Source organism: Dendronephthya gigantea, unplaced genomic scaffold (assembly GCF_004324835.1).
Source record: "Dendronephthya gigantea isolate DGI-Jeju-01 unplaced genomic scaffold, DenGig_1.0 000218F, whole genome shotgun sequence".
NCBI lineage: Eukaryota > Metazoa > Cnidaria > Anthozoa > Malacalcyonacea > Nephtheidae > Dendronephthya > Dendronephthya gigantea.
The window spans coordinates 243,105-263,192 of NW_021163228.1; the positions used below are offsets into that span (position 1 = coordinate 243,105).

A 20,088-nucleotide genomic window follows, 5' to 3' on the forward strand; every position below is an offset into this window, starting at 1 on the left:
TCGTATCGTATCGTAGCGTAGCGTAGCGTATTTCTTTGTTTCCGAAGTGTTCGACCAGAACTAATGACTCTAAAGCAATGAGATACGCTACGTTTCGCTACGATACTTTTGAAGTGGAAAACGGCCTTGATTTCCGTAATCTGTACAAATCAATTATCACTTGCAAAGCCTTGTTCAATGCGATTCAACGAAACGAAAGATAATTTTGAGGTATTGAAATTAGTCATCATGAAAGCACTTGCTATTGTTAGAATGATTAAAGCACTGCAATGATCATTTTATATACTCATTTCAATACAGCGAGTAGTAAGTAATTTCACGATTCGTTTAATCACAACTGAGCTGCACAAATCCCGCCATATCTTTGAAGTCCAAAATATTAAACAAGAAATCTGAGATTAATAAATAGATTGACCAAAATATTTTTGGTGGTACCCGAATGATTTCAATTATAATTTCTGGCAATCGCATACTAGACTTATTATCGATTCTTACAAATCCGGAGAAGGAAAGGGGGGGAAGCCCGCGTCTGCCTCCCCCCCTGGCCTCGCAAGCCTGATGAGGATCAATGTAAAACTAGATTGGAAAACTCATGAACGAAAATTATGAATATTCTTAATTTATTTACGAATTGGAAATTGACATGAATGGAGTCACTTACCAAGACAAAGGCTTCCGTCTCCAACATAACCCGTGGGGCAGTCCCCACAGGTGAAGTTTGTTGGATGGTTGAAACACGAGACCAAGGGGTGACAGGGTGGGGTCAGTTCACCAGCACAATAATCCAGCTCTACTTCACAAAATTCGCCCGTCCGCCCATCGGGGCATTCGCAGGTCATGACGAGAAATGCGACATCGATATCAGCGGTCTCTTGTGACGTGGCCTCGGGAATGGTGCACAGTCCCCCAGCGACACAGCGACAGAGTCGAATGTTGGGCGAAAGACTCACGGCGGCGCCATTCGAATCGGTCACCAGGAACGTTACGATTACCTGAAAAGTATTCATAAAACGCATCATGTGCTGAAAATTGTATAACGTATAAAATATCAGAGGCCGCGGAAAATCGTTAAGTCGGGGTGGGGTGTTCCCCCAAAGTGCTAACATGAATATGTTAATATCCCCCCCCGCACATCCAGATTATCTGAGATCATGACGTCATAAAGCGTCTCGACAAAATTGAGTTATCATGCACCTGGTGTTATTTTTCTAACTAATAATACAATGGATGAAAAACTAATTAATTAATTCTAATTTATATTTGAGAAAAAATAAACGTGCTTTCACATAAACATAAAAAAAATACTTGATATTTTCGAGTGTTGAAATCATATGCAATGAAGGAAATGATAATTCAGTTTTGTCGAAGATCTGGCTTCTGATTGGTTGATTTTTACACCCAGATCAGCTAGATCTTTCTCTATTCGAGGTGGTAACTACTAGTATGAAAATAACTTATATAAAGCCGGTTTTCCACTAAGCGATATTTTTCGCGCGAAATGACTTTATTCCTTTGTATTTGAGCAATTTGTTCCAGATGGTTGCAGTTGAGAGCTCTGAAACAAAAATAAAATGTCGCTTCGCGCGAAAAATATCGCTAGAGGAAAACCGGCTTAACATATGTCTTCATATTTCGCTGGTATGAAAAATTCGTAAGGCGAGCTAGAACTTTAGTTCAGTCTATCTTTTTAGAGCAAGAATGTTAGGCAGGGACTAGATACCGCGTGAAGTGTCGGATAGTGGTTTTCCAATCGGTCTAACTAAGATTCCCTGTTATTCGGTATAATCTAAAGTAAATTTGTTATTTCTAAATTGGGGAATTCTCTTTCATAACCCATAGCCTCAAATCTGTAATTTCATTGCTCTTAAAGCGTATTTAAAATAGCTCAAAAAATCACTATCCGGTGGAAAGCACTATCCAGCTTCGCACAATAATACTCTTAAAGTGTTTTGACTAACAAGGGAGAATTCCGTTTTTGACCAGTCAGCAAGTTCGTTTACATTTTCAGTAAGCCAATCAGAATGCATAAAATTTGTAAAAAAGTACAATATATATCATTTTACATGAAGTATTTAAAATTTAGGCATTCTGATTGGCTTTGCCTGAAAAATGTAAATAAATATCGCCATATTAGTTTAAAACGAAATTCCTCCTTCTTGTTCTGGGGCTGGTTTTATCAAGCTCGTTTGTTTAAACGGTGGTTAAGTTCAAAATTAACAACACTCTTACATCTTTCTTGAATGAGTCAACTTGAATATTATAATGCACTGAATATGTAGTTGTAAACAGTATCTTTGTATTAAGGTTAAAAACATTTAGTTTGCTTGTTGAATAAAACGGCAAACGTACTTTCAATGCTGAACTTAACCATCGTTTAAGCTAAACGGGCTTGATACAACCGGTTTTTTAAATACAATCAGTTAGGCATTCATTTTTTAGGAAGAATATAAAAGTAGTACCTCGTCAGGGGACATAACATGCCAAGTAAAAAAAAGCCTGTTTCCGGATTGAATGAAACTCGCTCCTTCTGGTATATCGGGAACGTCGAATGTCAAATTGTCGCCGTCTGGGTCTGTGGCGTTTAAATCCAGCTGAAAAGTCGCGTTGAGCGTCACTATGATCTCCGTGATATTTTGTGTAAACACTGGAGCGTTGTTTACTTAACAAAAAAAATATCAGCCTTATTATCAACAACAGAACAATTATTTTGTAGGAAATGGATTCAGTGAAATATTGTACTAATTTCAGTATTCTCTCTTTCAGAACCATAAAACATTTTTCGTGTTTCTATACAATTATAGTCGGAATTTCGGAGAACGAGAAATAATCAGTGGGAAAACGATCCCGTAGGAGGAGTTTTCCCACGTTATTAGGAGTTCTTCCAAACTTCCACAAGTGTTTCTACAATTGTATAGAAACTCAGAAAAAATTAATTTCTATTTCTTTTAATAATATAACTCAAAGATTTTGTACAAATATTATAATTCGATTCAATTACAAATTCTCATTACATCGCTTCGCTTGTCAAGTTCGGCGGGAAATTTCCCGTGTTTTAATACAGTTATAGAATCACGCTTCTCGACCAATCAGCACGCGCGTACTATCAATGTTATATACATTACAATAAATTCTATTGACTAAAGTTTTTAAACTAATAAAAAGTGATGTTTGGCAACAACAAATTTTACGAGCATATTAAGTTAACCGGTTTGAAAAAGCTAGAACACGCGGCGCTTTACTCGTTTTATTTCCTTAAAGTTTGAGCAAAATTCCTCAAAGTTTCAGCTTCAATCAACGTGTTTCAAAAAGAACAAAAACTCACCCGCAATTTTGATTTCATTTCTAGCGCCGTCGCTTTCGGTCAGCGTCGATACCCCGAGGGCAACTTGCTTAGTCGCAGCGATATCAAAGAGACAGGTGACGTCATTACCACAGACGCTCTCGGCTTCTCTTTTTAAATCTTCATCAATCGATGCCAGGGCTTCTTCGGAGAAAATTGCGACAAAATTGTCTGGACACACGTAGTTCTCGTCATTGTCGTCTATGACTTGGTATATTGTCTCGTTCTGCGGTACCCTCCCTACAAATGTGCATTTTGAAGCCCAATTTACACTACACTCGATTTATTGGTACCAGCGTAGCCAGCCTGACGATTTTGTCCCGCTATGTAAATTTCGAGTTATTATAATTATTCATGTCTTTAGAAATTTATTGTTTTCACAGTCAGTGAACACTAAATATTAGCATGCATAGCGGGACAAATTGTCAGGCTGGCTATGCTACCGTTTATTGGCACGAAACGGCTAAAATGGGTACCCGTGCCCATTTCATCCGTGTCCGGCCTTTGTTTTGGTAGCCTGAGCACTAGTGAAATTGGAAACAGGTACCCATTTTAGCCGTGCCGTGTCGATAAATCGAGTGTAGTGTAAATAGGACGTTTATTTCATCTGCCACATGGGGCGCTTTCTTTTAAACGACCAATACGTTCAAACCGGTCATATTTTGAATTGAAATAGAGTACTTCCTAAAGAATATAGCGGTGAAATTGCATTTTCCGTGCTGCACAGATGTAAATAACGATATATAGTCGAATACGGAGTTTTGAGACACTCTAAAATATAACAAGGGCCGGTTTTATAAAAGCCGGATAGCGCTATCCACCGGATAGTGGTATTTTCAAACCCCTCAAAATCGCCGTTGTTGGGTATAACTTTAATTCAATCTTGATGCACAAAATTTCGATTTAAAAAAAAAGAAAATAAGTGAAAACAGGGCAATTCCACATCCACTACGAAAATCAACATAATATTTTTATGAACTTTCAACAGATGTCCATTTCTATGCGCGCGATACGAAACGGAACAACTTAAGGCGATTCTCCATTACCGTCCGCTTCACCCGCGCGGGCGAAGCGTGTTTTGAAAATCGGCTCATGGGACCATGACGGGTCTGAAAAACAAAGCGCGCTTCGCCCGCGCGGGTGAAGCGGACGTAATGGAGAATCGCCTTTAAAGGCAATGAGAAGCGGATTTCCACTCAGTGCAAAATGTTGCGGATCACTTTCTTTTCAAATGTGTTAATTCAAGCTCATCTGATGGGATTAGTTGCGCCTGATTGTCTATATTTCAAATGAAAGGGATCGCAAAAAGTCGATCGCGCGGCATTTTGCACTGAATGGAAATCCGCCTTTAAGCCTGTTTTCCACTAGCGAAATTTTTCGCGCGAAGCGACATTTTACTTTTGTCCCAGAGCTCTCAACTGCAACCATTTGGAACAAATTGCTCAAATACAAAGGAATAAAGTCGCTTCGCGCGAAAAATATCGCTAGCGGAAAACCGGCTTTAGAAGGCAAGCGTTATAAGAAACTCACATTTTTCACCAAATTTATGAAATATTTCAGATTCACTCATGTCGATGGGCAGAACGGTTCCATTGGGTAGCGTGAAGTCGTCCTCGAGAATGTCATTCCATTTCCCAATCAATCCAAGTGACGAATTCTTGTAGGAGGGTAAAAATGCCGCTACAATCGTCAAAAGAGTGTTATTGGCCGCCTTCCTAATTCGTAAACCTGACCCCAAGGGCGTACTGATTGACAACGTTTTATTCGAATGAGATAGGAACACGCCACTGACAAATCCTGTGGAATTTTCTTGCAAATAAACTCGCTCGCGATTCACTCTGACATGGAGGGCACCTTAAAAAGAAGAAATTGCTGTTAAATATTCGTGACTTCGTGTAGTTGTAGAATTTTGAAAAAAATCAAATATCCGCCTGAGTTTTGCACAACTTTTTGCCGTTTGATTATACTTCGATCTATAGTTTTGAGTCCTTTGACTTTTTGACAGTTGAACAAACAGTCGCGATCATTCATCGACATTTGTGCCTGAGAACCTTTTGTCTGAAGTAAATTTGTTTGGCCTTAATTGAAAAATCATTCGAAATTGTTCAGGGCCGGTTGTTCGAAAGGCGTTTAGCTTAAACGGTGGATAAGCCAAAGTTTGAAAATACTCTCATAGATCTTGTGAATTACTGAACCTGCATCTTATGCAATTAATATGTACTTTCATTGACAATTAAACTATTTACATCGAAATATTTCGGCTCAGTTGTTCAATAAATAGATCATTCTGTTTTCCATTTTGAACTTACCCATGCACCGTTTAAGCTAAACGCCTTTCGAACAACCGGCCACAGATGTAATTAATGTAAATTGACATGCTCACGACAATTTCGTTTAAGTCGATTCTAGGTTTACTGCGATATATAATATACACTTAATGTATGCTCCCGAGGAAAATAGTGAGTTTTGTTTTCCCAAGAGTCTGAATGTTTCCCAAGACGAAGTCGAGGTAAACATTGAGACTCGAGGGAAAACAAAACTCACTATTTCCCGAGGTGTAGCGAACATTAAGTGTTTTGTTATATAGGAACAAAAACATTAAAAAAAACCCACTTTACTTTGTTATGACAAGAAGCGGGCAACAATTTTTCACTTGTTTCCCTGGCGGGAAACATTGCATTTATTTAAAGTCATGTGACTACGAATGAACCAATCACATTTAAAATACACAGATACCTGTATAACAATAGCCGTTATACCTGTTTTCACTAAGTTAACTTGAACGACCTCTGAATTTCCCTCTTTTATTGCAACTCCCGTAAAAACAGTGGCGTTGATGTCTTCAACTCTCGTTGTTCTAACTTGGACAACAAGAGAACTGCCGCTTGTACCTAAAATAAATATATAAATATATAAAAAAATTTAATTTGTATTGGTGATGGTCATTCCCTTATTAAACTTAATTTCATCAGTACAGCCGAAGAGAGCATCTCGAATGAGTAAAATTATAGTAATAGTTATAGTGGTATATATCCTCCAGGTATGGTATATATCCTCCAGGCTCTGTCTTGGAAAAATATTAGTGGGCTTTAGCAGTGACTACGAGTACAACTACGAGTACGAGATTCGTCATTCTCGCGCGTTGTTTGCTTACGCCATCAGTCAAAACTCGTAGTCGTTGGGCTTTTGAGTACGAAATTTATCAAAAAACTCGTACTCAAAAGCCCAGCGACTACAAGTTTTGGCTGATGGCGTAAGCAAACAACGCGCGAGAATGACGAATCTCGTACTCGTAGAAAGACATAACAGAACTAAGTCTAATGTTTAAAGTATTAAATAGCGGCGTACTGCTCCCAACCTAAGGGCGTCCTTTATTACAATGAATGATATGCAAAATAACTATGAATTACGAAATAGGGAAACTGATTTGATTATCCCTAAACCTAAGAGCGAATATCCTAAAAAAACCTTTAAGTATAGCGGGGCTGTAACATGGAATTCGCTCTCTACAGATGCAAAGCTATCAACTACTTTAAGTGCGTTTAAAAGGCGAAACTCAGAAGCACATCGTACTTTGAAAAGTATAGAAGTTCAAAAATGTAAATAAACCGCATGATGTGAATATGTTTACAGATGACGTCTTACAATTTGGAATTCGCGCTTATATTTCATCCACAGCGGTTCATAAATTAACATATCTTCTCAGAGATGATAATATATAGTTGTGGAAAAAAGAGCGTCAAAAAGAAAACAATTACTTCCCAAAACTACATCACGCTACAACACGAAACACTACAAACGGTCTTTTTTTCCTATAGTTAGAGACTATGCTTCTCACATTTAAAATGCACAGCACCTATATAGTAAGTCTTACTTAATATTACACTCGAAAAGACAAAAAATGGTAACGCTTTTTCGAACGCATTACAATTTTTACAAAATTTCCCTGGCGATATATTTCGTATTTTTCAAAATTTCGCAACCGAACATCCCCTTTTACTAATTCTGGGATGCCCTTGCTAGCTGTTTACCTCAAAACCGACGAATTTTCCTAGTTCGGAATTTTGTTGAGCAGGGGAATGGTCCATTGCAAATCAAAGTGAAAGTGCGATTTGTGACCACAAGTTTGATTTCGCACGATACGAAAAAAACTGCGGGTAGGGGGGTACCACCCATGCATGAGGAAGGTTTGCTTTGAATGAGGTTTGCGAGGAAGGTTCAAAGTTTAACACTCTAATTGATCACATGCATGTACCAAACATGTGCACATCATGCATGTACCAAACATGTGCACATCATGCATGTACCAAACATGTGCACATCATGCATGTATAAAACATGTGCACATTATGCATGTACCAAACATGTGCACATCATGCATGTATAAAACATGTGCACATTATGCATGTACCAAAAACCAAATATTTCTTTATGCTGGTTGCCACTTGGCTCATAGACGTAACGTCATTTTGAAGAAGGTTTTTGCAGGTCCCCTATGGATACCAGCCTTCGTGCTGAAGGGGTTACCCTGTTTAAATTAAGTTTTTTCCATTTTTTCCATTCCAAAACTTGAAATCCACCGGAGGAAGGTTGAACTCTTTTTGCAACTCTGAAGTGAAATTACTCCCCCTCACGTTGTTATGTTGCTCATTGTATTTTCTGACCTTATCGTAATACAGCTTACCTGGGATTGCTCCCGTAAAGTACGTGTACCATCCACAACCATTGAATGTGTAGTTTTTACCATCCAGGGTAACAAAATGAGGGTCACCAAACATGTACGCTATATGCAAACGATTGGAAACAATCTTAAGTTTAAAATAGTTTGCCAAATCTCATACAAATAACACAATGTACATGATTCACACGTTAAGATGACTTGATCGAAGAGTGAAACCACGTTTTTTTTCCCGTCACATTAATGTTATGAGCAACTTTCAACATAGAAAAATCCAAAAAAGCAAGAACTTGTTCAAAAAAATATCCAGCAAGCAAACCATATATCGACAATTTTGTTGCTTTCTTTACAAAAGTAGTTATTCATAACTTTATTACTCAAATCGAGTTCCTTTTTTTAAACTCGGCTTTCTTAGGCATTTGTTTGGGGGTGATACACCTCAAACCCCCGGGAGAGCACAGCCCTATACATGGTGGGGTAGTACTGTGAATTCGAATTATTGTTAATACTTAGATTTATTCTGGGAGAATTTGCTCAGCTCTAAAAGGCTGTTAGCTTACAAAGGCCTGATGAACTGAAACGATTTAGCATAGAATAGTAGAAAATATGAATGCTTGAGCATCATTAGTTAAAGCCTTTGCACAACACGAAGTGCAATGACTCCCCATCACCGGTGTAATTTTGTCATAATCCAATTTGTCATTCGTTTTAGCTCTTCATTTAGATCTCTATAACTACTTTATTCAAAAAGCTTTTATTGAAATTTTATTCTTACTGCATGTAAACATGTAAACATGTAAACATGTAAACATGTAAACATGTAAACATGTAAACATGTAAACATGTAAACATGTAAACATGTAAACATGTAAACATGTAAACATGTAAACATGTAAACATGTAAACATGTAAACATGTAAACATGTAAACATGTAAACATGTAAACATGTAAACATGTAAACATGTAAACATGTAAACATGTAAACATGTAAACATGTAAACATGTAAACATGTAAACATGTAAACATGTAAACATGTAAACATGTAAACATGTAAACATGTAAACATGTAAACATGTAAACATGTAAACATGTAAACATGTAAACATGTAAACATGTAAACATGTAAACATGAAAACATGTAAACATGTAAACATGTAAACATGTAAACATGTAAACATGTAAACATGTAAACATGTAAACATGTAAACATGTAAACATGTAAACATGTAAACATGTAAACATGTAAACATGTAAACATGTAAACATGTAAACATGTAAACATGTAAACATGTAAACATGTAAACATGTAAACATGTAAACATGTAAACATGTAAACATGTAAACATGTAAACATGTAAACATGTAAACATGTAAACATGTAAACATGTAAACATGTAAACATGTAAACATGTAAACATGTAAACATGTAAACATGTAAACATGTAAACATGTAAACATGTAAACATGTAAACATGTAAACATGTAAACATGTAAACATGTAAACATGTAAACATGTAAACATGTAAACATGTAAACATGTAAACATGTGAACGTGTGAACATGTAAACATGTAAACATGCAAACATGCAAACACGCAAACATGCAAACACGCAAACACGCAAACACGCAAACATGCAAACATGCAAACATGGAAACATGGAAAGTGAGACTTACCCCAATCACGGATATCCTTCCAACCGTCGCTCCCACAAATTGGACGCACACTGTGAAACAAATTACAGGATTTTTTATCATAATTCTCTGTGGAGCAACAATTCTTGAACGCGTTCGTTTCATTATCAGGTGTGTTCCAAGCCACCCATGCTGTATAGGAAATAGATCGACCTGCACCTCTCCTTGCGTTTTTGATTAAACGTCTTCTGCCTGAATTCTTGTAACAGCAGTCAACTAAATCCGTGCCTATAGGTAGCCCACAACCACCAGTGATACATGTATTAGAGGAAAACGTGTATTCTCTGCAAATTCCGTTTTTTATTGCATCTTTTGCCTTTTTGTAGGTAGGCGCACAAGGTATGCTTGCGGTGCAATCAACTCGCCCCCGGCCAGAGTGTAGTTGTTCATTCACCCATTGTTCGCAGTAGTAAGCCTTTGTCAATGGTTTTGACTCAAAAAGACTCATTCCAATTTTCCCCCGTTCTTTCAAACGTTCATGCTCAAAGTCGTCAACTTCTTCAACGTTGACTGTTCCTGACCTAAATATTAAGGAATGATTTTCTGACATGAATTGATTTGATTTGCTAAAATAGGAATTCTTTCTGAATATTTTAAATATGTATAAAAACTGTGCAAAATTATGATTATCTCGTTAATATATGTCAATTTATGTAATTTATGTAAACAACGTGCTTTGGACGTTTTGAAAAGGGCATGATCGTTGTAAATTCGATGAGAAGCATTATACATCAGAAACAGAGAAGAAACCTCGTTATTTGTTGCGAAAACATTCCATCAGAGAGTTTCCAACAAAACTTTTTTTAAGGTTGTGTTACAATATGCAACTTTCCTCGCAACTTGCAATGGAATTCTACTCCTGAGGCATCTAAAGTTGTCAAATAGGAACATTTTTTACGGTCTGATAACGTTTTCTTAGCATTTCGAACACCCTTTACAAATTAACATTACATCCCCCAAAGTTGCCATTGCAAGAGGTAAGGAAAATTGCATAGTGTAAGTGCACGTTTAGACGTTGTGCTATACTTTTAAAGGTGATTTACAGTCGGTAATGTAAACAATGTTTACATATTTAATCGTTATATCTCTCAAAATACCCTGTCCTATTAGCAAATTTATCACCATTTTAGTTGGCTATATTTCTAAATGAATAAGAAAAAAGTAAAAAAAAGTAAAAAAATGAAAAGTTAAAGGTTGCGCTATTTTAAGTAAATTTGTAAATCATGGAGTTTCCCAATGTTATGAGAAGAACTATGCGCAAAATTCATAAAGGCCCTGTTACACCGTGAAATTTTTCTTGCAACTTGCATCGTAATTCTACTTTTAAGAGATGTAAATTAGCGTAGAGTCTTCAAAATGTTAGTGTAAGAAACGCCCATGGAGTATAATAAACACAAAACAACGTAGTTGTTTTGATCTTTCATCTTTCAAAAGTAGAATCGTATATTTATATTGCAAGTCGCATGAAAAATTGCACTGTATAACAGGGCGTAAAACAAAATGGCCCTAACTAGGAATTAGTAATTTATATATAAGTTTTATCGGGGCGTCTGACGTTTAAATACTAATTTAAACGTCGCATTTTTTTCCAACAACAAGGCAGTGAATCTCGTTTCTATCAATTCAATTTAACAAAGAGGTAATTAAGGTTGTAAGTAAGTAAATAAGTAACGTTGAAACTTTCTACACTTTATTCTATATCAATTGCCACCCGTGGCGTGCACGGCGCAATTCAATTTGGTTTGAAGATGGATTTCGAGTCTTTTCAGAGTAAACCGCTGTTGAATTGTTGTTGTTGTCTCGCGTTTGAACAAAGAAATCGAAAGCGCTTGCAATCAGCTCATTGTTCAGTAGGTATTTTCTTTACAGATTGTTTAGAATGAGAAGTATTGAGATTGGTTTACCTGGCAAAGTTCTCAAAGCCTACGACATTCGCTTCTCTTTTGCGGGAATTCCATCCAACCACAGGTAAATCGCTGCCATCTGACCCTGTTCCTTGGAAATTCGGATAATCTGTTCTACAAAGACGATTGAAATATCGAATATATAACAATAGCCAATACATAAAATATACCATGAACAACTCATTTATCAGAAATACATTTAAAATTATAGAATTTGACGGAAATAGAAATTTGACGCCCTATTTGACGGAAGTACTATTCCTGGAAAATGATCGGGGGGGGGGGGAGTTGCGCCCCCTACGGCTTAATTACTTGAACTTACTTGTTAGCTTTCACTGACCAATCAATATCCTTATAGATGAAAACTGCAATCGCTTCGTTGTCTATGCTGTTTGCGAGGAGCACTTGAAATGTGTTTTTCTAAACAATCATTGTTTACTATACAATTACTTAATGGTTTCCGTGTTTCGATGGCCTGATCCAAACACGCGGGAATGTTGCGAGAGTTAAGAAAAGCGCGCGAATAAAATAACAGACCATAATAAATTTGTTTTTAAATTCCCGCGAAATTTCCGTGTTTGGATGGCCTGATCCAAACACGGGCTTCAACCAATCAGAACACGCGTTATATACATGTTATTTTATAAAATTCATTATTGTGCTTATTGTGCTCATAGCGAGTTTCAGATGCAGCAAATTAAATCTACGACGCGGACGTGACATAAAAATTGCTACTGGGCGCCCCTGTTTTAATGGCCCGAATTGAATCAAGTTAAATTTTACACCCTAGTCTCCTATTTAAGAAGGAAGACGATACTATACAATTACTGAATGGTTTCCGTGTTTGGATGGCCTGATCTAAACACGCGGGAATGTTGCGAGAGTTAAAAAAAGCGCGGGAAACACGAGCCGAAGGTGAGCGTTTTTCAAGCTTTTCTTAACTCGAGCAACATTTCCAAGTTATAAAAATAGGTATGCAATGCATACATGTGGGTAGCCTCCAAAGCATTGGCAAAGATTTTCAAGTTTTTGTTCAATGTCATATGACAGGCCGCAATAATGGCGGGGAAATCAACTGCATGATGCTTAGTTTTACGTGTTCTAATGCCATTCGCAAAGGCAAAAATGAGCTAGTTTGCTAGTTGGATACAGTTATAACAAAGTAGGCATAAGAATAATCATTGAAATACTAATGAAATACCATTCCTGCGATTAATTTATAGTGAAAGTTTAGGCCAGTTTACACCGATCAGGCTGACAAAATTTCGGCTCTGCCCAGTCTCTTTCGTAGATAAACAAACTCGGCGGACAGATATGCATCATCGCTCATCGTTTTTTGCGTGTAGCATAGTGGTTAGCCCGCGAACGGGTTACCCACAAAAAACAACGACAAGGCCTAAATTTAAATTCTTTAAAACTTCAAATTTCCGTGTTTGGATGGCCTGATCCAAACACGCGCTTCGACCAATCAGAGCACGCGTTATATACATGTTATTTTATAAATTGATTACCAACCCCGCAAAAGGTACCAGGTTGCGGAGGACTGAGATCACGCCAAGTGAAAACCATCGCCCACAGGGTTCTATATTTACTTTTTCCCAAAATTTTCTCGCCATAGTCTGAAACCTCATTAAACAATCCACTGAACTTATCCTTGTCTTCAAACACATCATAGGTAACGTTAGACGTTTTGTCCAAAAAAAAATCTAAGTCGACGACTGACCAATATGGGGCTAAGCAATTCTCGTTATCTTGTCGCCCAAAAGTGCCAAAATTTCGCGGGTTTGATTGATACCTCTTCCCCCTATTTTTGAATCTCATCAACCCATTGGGGCAAACCTGAAAATTCGAATACAATAGTTTTTTTTCATATGCTAACTTAACTAGTGGCTTACCAGAAACCTTAACAGAAAGGCTTTTAAACTCAGACCCCGTTTACACTAGAACGAAAGTCTCCGGATTCATCACGAAAGTGGAATGTTTTAGTACCGGATTTATGTTGCTGTTTACACACGCAGCAACGAATCCTATAGAAAATGTACTCGGTTTTTAAGCCGTATCTTTTCACTTTGAATCTGTAAAAGAGTTTGTGGAAACTTCGTATCCAGAAACATTTGAATCCGGAAAATTTTCTCGTGTAAACGCTTTGCACGACGAATCCGAAGAAATTCAATATGACGACCAAACAATTCTCCAAGAACAAGTAATGTGAGTGTAAACGGACAAATCCGCATACAGAGACAACTAAAGTGTAGTGTAAACACCTGACGAATCCAATACATGTGTGTAACAATGAATCCGGATAACTTTACAAATCCAGAAAATTTCGCTCTATTGTAAACGAGGTCTTATGCACCTCAATGCATGCATAATGAATAAGTAAAAAGGATGAGTTTCATGATAATGAAATAACATATGAACCAGTATATTTTGTCAAGTAATAAGATATGATTTTGTTTAATATTAATGAATCTTTTGTAGTTTTTGTGCCATGGCTAAGAATAGGTTTTATTTTTATTGTAATGAACTTTTTTTGCATAACGCTGATACTTCTCCAAGAGCCCGTTAGAATAAATAGAATGAAGTATATTCTAATCTTAACCATGAAACAAAAAACTTCGCTATGTTATTTCATTATCATTCTTAGCTTCTCCTGATTTTTTTTAATTTTAACAAAATACCCAGTGGTTCCCGTAATAATAAATTAACTAACATGTGGGAATTTTGTTTTAGACCAATCAGAAAGTTTGTTTACATATTTCAGTAAGCCAATCAGAATGCATAAATTTTGATAAAAAACACAATATGTACCATTTTACATGAAGTATTTAAAATTTAGGCATTCTGATTGGCTTTGCGTGAAAAATGTAAACAAATATCGCCATATTAGTTTAAAACGAAATTCCTTCTTGTTAAACCGACTCACAAAGACAAATTTATGAGTTTTCCCTTTAAACTCAATTCCATGTTGTGGGAGATCTATCTTTTTACACTTCGCTTTGGTACGTCTTCGATTTATGACAAATTCGAATTCGATTCTTTTCTCTTTGTTCTGATAACTTATCAATCGGTCTGAAAAATAAAAGAATTTAGTACGTAAAATAGCTAACTAGTGTAGTCAATTTCATAATCTGATACTTCATAGAGAACGACCAAAATTTTCGGCGAAAATTTATATTAAAAAGAAACAGCACTCTGTCATATTAAACGGTCAAAGTGAACAAATGGCTAGGGGTACTGGTTGTGTAAGAAGGATGTACGGGGATCGTAAAGGATGTCCTTGAGGATGCAAGGTGTTTGGACGAGAAAAATGTGGTCTTCATCACTCGGTAACGAATGATAAAAATGTCGTTTTAGTCTGACTCAGCCAGTGAACTCAAATACTGGAGCGCTCACTCTGTCGGAAGTTTGAAGCCAAGATGGCGGACACTGAAGCCTTCCTTGTAGGTATGATCCAGGCCTCCAGCGCGAAAATTTGGCAGGTAAAATGACGGCAATTATGATTTTCCTTTGAAATTTCCGCGCCAGAGGCCTGCATGGTCATACCTACAAGAAAGGCTTCGTGGATCTTGGCTTCACTCATTAATGAGGGAAAGTCAGAGAGTGAGCGTTCCAGTCTTATTTCAGTTCACTGGACTCAGCCGAGTCTATGAAAACTTCGCCAAACATCAACGAGCATTTTGAAAACTTCACAAACATCAGTTCAGATATTATTCAACCATTTTCATGTTGCCCTTTAAGCGGCAAAATGGTCAAACTGGTCATATTTTAAGTTTAAATGGAGTATTTCGTTAAAAATAAAGAGGTGAAACTGTATTTCCTGCACTAGACAGTTGTAAATAACGACTGATATACTTCAATGCACAGTTCTTATAACGCTCTAAAATACCAGTAATGTGTCTGTACTGAAATTCAACAGGAGCAGTCTGGCAGTTTTTGCCGTATAAAGAAAGCGCTAAATGTTCATTTAACCGTCATTTGCCTGTTTATATTATATAACGTAGCTAGAATTTTGATCACAGAAACTTTGACGATGTAAACGGGGGCTCAAAATTAGCTAATATGAGTGTTGTAATGAGAAGTATAGGGTAGCGCAGAGAAAGTTCTGGGGCCGGTTGTTCAAAAGATATTAGTTAAAAATAGAAAACAGAATTATCTATTTATTGAATAACTGAGCTGAAATATTTCGATGTAAATAGTTATAATATTAAACGCATAAGATGCAGGTTCAGTCATTCACAAGATCTATGAGAGTATTTTTAAACATTGGCTTATCCACCGTTTAAGCTAAACGCCTTTCGAACAACAGGCCCCAGACGTTTGACTTTTAGAGAGAAAAAACGACTTAGTAGCAATTTAGTTTGCAAAATTTAATAGTTCTTACCGTCTCCAAGCCCTGAAATAGCGCTTCCTTCGTATTGACCTGTTGGTGCTTCTAAAAAACGATGCATGAAAACAGAACATATTTAAAAATATTGAAAGGGAAAGTAATGCATCTAAAGCGTCTATATAAATATACGTAGTATCTATACAATGCATAGCATAGGTGCCTTGAAGATAGCCTTAGGAACTAGAAACCCAACATCATCATATATCAATTTCTGTTTAAGATTTATTAAATTTGCAATACGTACAATATAAGCATGCAACAAAAATATCATGAAAATTGCATAACTTTATGATGTAAGGAAACTTAATATTTTTCAAGAAAGCTTTCTTTAACTATCAGCTTAAATTCTTTTGGAGAATGAATTTTAGAGAATGTAGAGAATCCAGTTTAAGGACTCTTCACTAATTTACATATCTTTAAAGTTGAATTGCATTGCAAATTGCAAGAGAAATTGCACAGTGTAATAGGGCCTTTACTCTAATTTATTGAATAATGCATTGGAATAGATGGTCTCTGGCTGCAATATTGATTTTATTCACAGCTCTCGCCTGTCAGAAGAATAAAATATAATGAAAGTGATTGTATTATTTTCAATATCATATACAAACTGTGGTAGCACTTTCGTTTTCATTTCGTGCATCGAAGACTCATATAAACACATAAATCTACTTAAACAAGATCCAAGATGGCGGTCTTGAATTTACAGTTTCTCATAAACGAACTATTTACCAAGAAATTTAAATGTATGCCAAATTGTGTAGTTGAAGCAGCGATGGCGTAAAAAGCCAGTAAGGCAGGTTCTCAAAATAAAATAACCCCTAAACAGTGTGAAATAAATAAACATAACATTTGAATTCCAATTTGATTATGTTTCGGATCAAATTTTAGATATTTAGACAAATATGCAAGGAACTCCCACACATGCATTAAAATTCCTTTCACACGGTGCAGGATTGTCCTCGGAGTAGGTCAAATTGTTAAAATAATAAAAGCAGAGGAGATCTTTCATATCCGAAACCTGAATAAATATGCCAAATCTTAGAAATTAACGAGCATTTGATGATAATGTTTTGAACTCTGTTTGAAATTCAGAGTCTTTATAGCGCTAAATGGAATATAAAGGCTCATGCATACGTATGCTACAGATTAATTGATCACCGCCGATTTTATGATATTTGGCAAACGGTAAGTGTATAGGGCATCATTTCATGCATATACAAAAGCTACATTTGAATCGAGGTTAATAAACATAAAATATGTCACAAAATAAAAACACAAAATGATTTGAAATAATTACTACCACAATAGTTAATGGAAATTTAAGTTGTATATAACCCACAGTTGAGTCTCACCTGCCAAAGCTGAGCCGGAAAATGTAAAAACCAGCAGAGTTAACAAGTCTAACAACATGTCCATGATTTGATTTCAAAAAAACGAAAAGCTTTTCATAAAGAGGTACTTGTATTAGGCAACTTTCTTGTGCTCCGATTATTAGGCAAACCCAGTCCAACCAACATTCAATAAGCGAATGCGCAATTATTCTGAAGTAGTGTTAATAATTTAAATACAGATAATATCGACACTCCATAGGAATTGCTAGTACAATCAGTCTTTTGAAATCGAAATGTTTTTGCAGAAATTAATGTTTAGAAAGCCGTATCATTACGCTCAGCGAACAAAAGAGCAGGGCAGCTTGAGTTCGTGGTAACCTAGTTTGTGTTTGTAAATATTAAAAAAATATCGTAATTTTAACAATGAATTTCAAACACGAATAGCGCTATATTCCGCCTTTAACATTGTTCTCAAATGTTGCAACTATATTGCAATAAATCACAGTTTTTTTACTGTAATATTGAAAGTCATCGGATTTTCGAACGCTTAATGCAGATGCAAATGTAAATTAAAAAGAAGAAGCGAAACGATAAAACGAAATGGTATTCGAGCACAGTTTGAACAAGGAAGTAGGTCACAAAAGTATTTTAACCCATTTGATTTCCGGCAGCGAACGCGCTGGTGGGAAATGCAATTGTTTTGCCAATATCTGTCAAAGCAAGTCTATATATGTGTTCTTGCTGTGTATTTCTACGGAGTAGTATACGATACGAGTGGAATTCACGAAAGGTAATTAGTTATTCACAACAAAATGATACATTGTTATCAATCTTCAATATTGATACATTTGGGCACATATTTCAGTCGGAGAGTCGAAAATATTTATTATTTCTAATATATTCATTTAGTCTGATTCACTGGTGATGACTGCTTTGAAAAAACAAACGAACTTACGAGATTTTAGCAAAATCACGCCTTCAAATGAATGCATGTTAAAAATTTTAAACATTCAAAATGGCGATGATCGATTTCGAAGCTTTTGTGGGCAATTCAGGCTTGGAAGCGTTTGCTAAAAATATAACTTTATGAACCTTAATTATAACATTGCCCAAAAGACATCGTGATAAATGCCTCTGTATAAAAACCAACTGATTTTTCAATACATCCTTAATAGGATCATATAAAATGCTTGTTTAATCTAATGCCATTTACAGATGTAAATCGTGATAATTGCTTCCGCAGAATTCGCCTACGCAAGATGCATGTATTCAATTTAATAGCCCAAAAGTGGGGAACTATTTGCTACAATGCTATTGACTAAAGCTTAGCTTGTTTACTTGGGAAAAATGTGTTTAAATCGTTAAAACACACGGATATATATATATACGACACAAGATATTTTAAAAGCTAAGACAATTGGAACTGATTTCGAACATGCAATAATTGCAGTCGGGTTGAATTCTTTCATTCAATTAACACCAATCGGGAATTCAATGTTTTAAGAGTGACACAGCGAGACATCGTGATTGCCAAACAGAATTTAAAAGAAATCTTTATACTCCGACGACGGCAATTAACACTTGTCCTTGATAAAAAAATAATAAAACTTAGGTAAAAACATTAAATAAAATTGGGAAACAAGCCAACACTATCCAAACCATAGTTTGCTGGCGATTTTTTTAAACTCAGCGGCCTTGATCAACATGAATTTAACTTATTGAATTTTTTTTGGTGGTCTAGTTTGTCCGACTGGTGGCCAGCCAGCCGTTTTAAATGATTAATGATAATGTAAATAATGAACAAATATTTAGTTATTGTAAATATTTAGTGGTGGTGTCTTCTAGCAAGATTCCTTAACAATTCTCAAGTTGACGGTGTAAATCGAATTTTCTCACATTAAATTCGATGCGAACTTGGCTCACGTCTTTTAAGACAAAATGGCTTTATGTTGGTCCTTCAAAATCAATTGCTGTGTCGAAGTCATTGTGTACATAAAGCTTTTTGTTTGAACCGGTGGATACAGTTGCACAAGTTGTCTTGACACGAAATTTACAGCAGGATATATTAGATTTTATGATTTAATTTCTACGCTGCAAGATAGAGCAGTTGTTTAGCTTTCCAATGATACCTTTCCTCAGTTCATTACAACGAGAAATGATCAAATATTTTTCAAATGAAAATTAGCGATTCAAATTTGCCCAAAGAAAGCTAATTTGAATATATTTGACCTTTGATGCGTGTAAGCGCAAATAAGATTGTCAATTTCAAACGGTGAAAGAATGTCGTTTTCGACGGAAAGTTTCCCCAGTTGTGATGACATAAAAAGGTATTCTTAGCCTCAATATTGAATGCATTACGGCAGGTTAAAGAGGTGATTTGTTGATATTGTGTTTACCTTTTCTTTTGAAATGCGATGAACTCGCTTCTAAATATATAGTTTCAATGAAATAACTATCATTTTTACACTTACATTTGCACAGGGTGCATCAAAAAAAGAAAAACTTTATAATAATTCCCAGGGGCCTACAAGCTTTTGTTATTGAGTAGAAGCGAACATATGTATGAGTATTATTAAGTGTAGCCGTTTTTTTATACAACCTATATATACAAGGTGTATTAAAAAAAGAAAAACTTTATAATAATTCCCAGGGGCCTACAAGCTTTTGTTATTGAATAGAAGCGAACATATGTATGAGTATTATTAAGAGTAGCCGTTTTTTTATACAACCTATATACAAGGTATATTAAAA

General features: G+C 36.0%; 1 protein-coding gene across 1 annotated transcript in view; it reads right to left on the minus strand.

Moving 5' to 3' along the window:
• The window catches only part of LOC114539806, a 40,648-nt gene extending 23,143 nt beyond the window's left edge, over positions 1–17,505 (minus strand). The window contains exons 1-13 of the mRNA XM_028560381.1: positions 17,359–17,505; positions 16,001–16,051; positions 14,543–14,688; positions 13,132–13,455; positions 11,939–12,036; positions 11,617–11,730; positions 9,695–10,233; positions 8,025–8,123; positions 6,100–6,231; positions 4,871–5,194; positions 3,323–3,580; positions 2,460–2,659; positions 662–992 (exon numbers count right to left, since the gene is read on the minus strand). Coding sequence (XP_028416182.1) covers positions 662–992; positions 2,460–2,659; positions 3,323–3,580; positions 4,871–5,194; positions 6,100–6,231; positions 8,025–8,123; positions 9,695–10,233; positions 11,617–11,730; positions 11,939–12,036; positions 13,132–13,455; positions 14,543–14,688; positions 16,001–16,051; positions 17,359–17,422 — 2,680 coding nt within the window. The 5' untranslated portion in view covers positions 17,423–17,505. The remainder of the gene's footprint in view (positions 1–661; positions 993–2,459; positions 2,660–3,322; positions 3,581–4,870; positions 5,195–6,099; positions 6,232–8,024; positions 8,124–9,694; positions 10,234–11,616; positions 11,731–11,938; positions 12,037–13,131; positions 13,456–14,542; positions 14,689–16,000; positions 16,052–17,358) is intronic.
• Between the last annotated feature and the right edge of the window lie 2,583 nt (positions 17,506–20,088).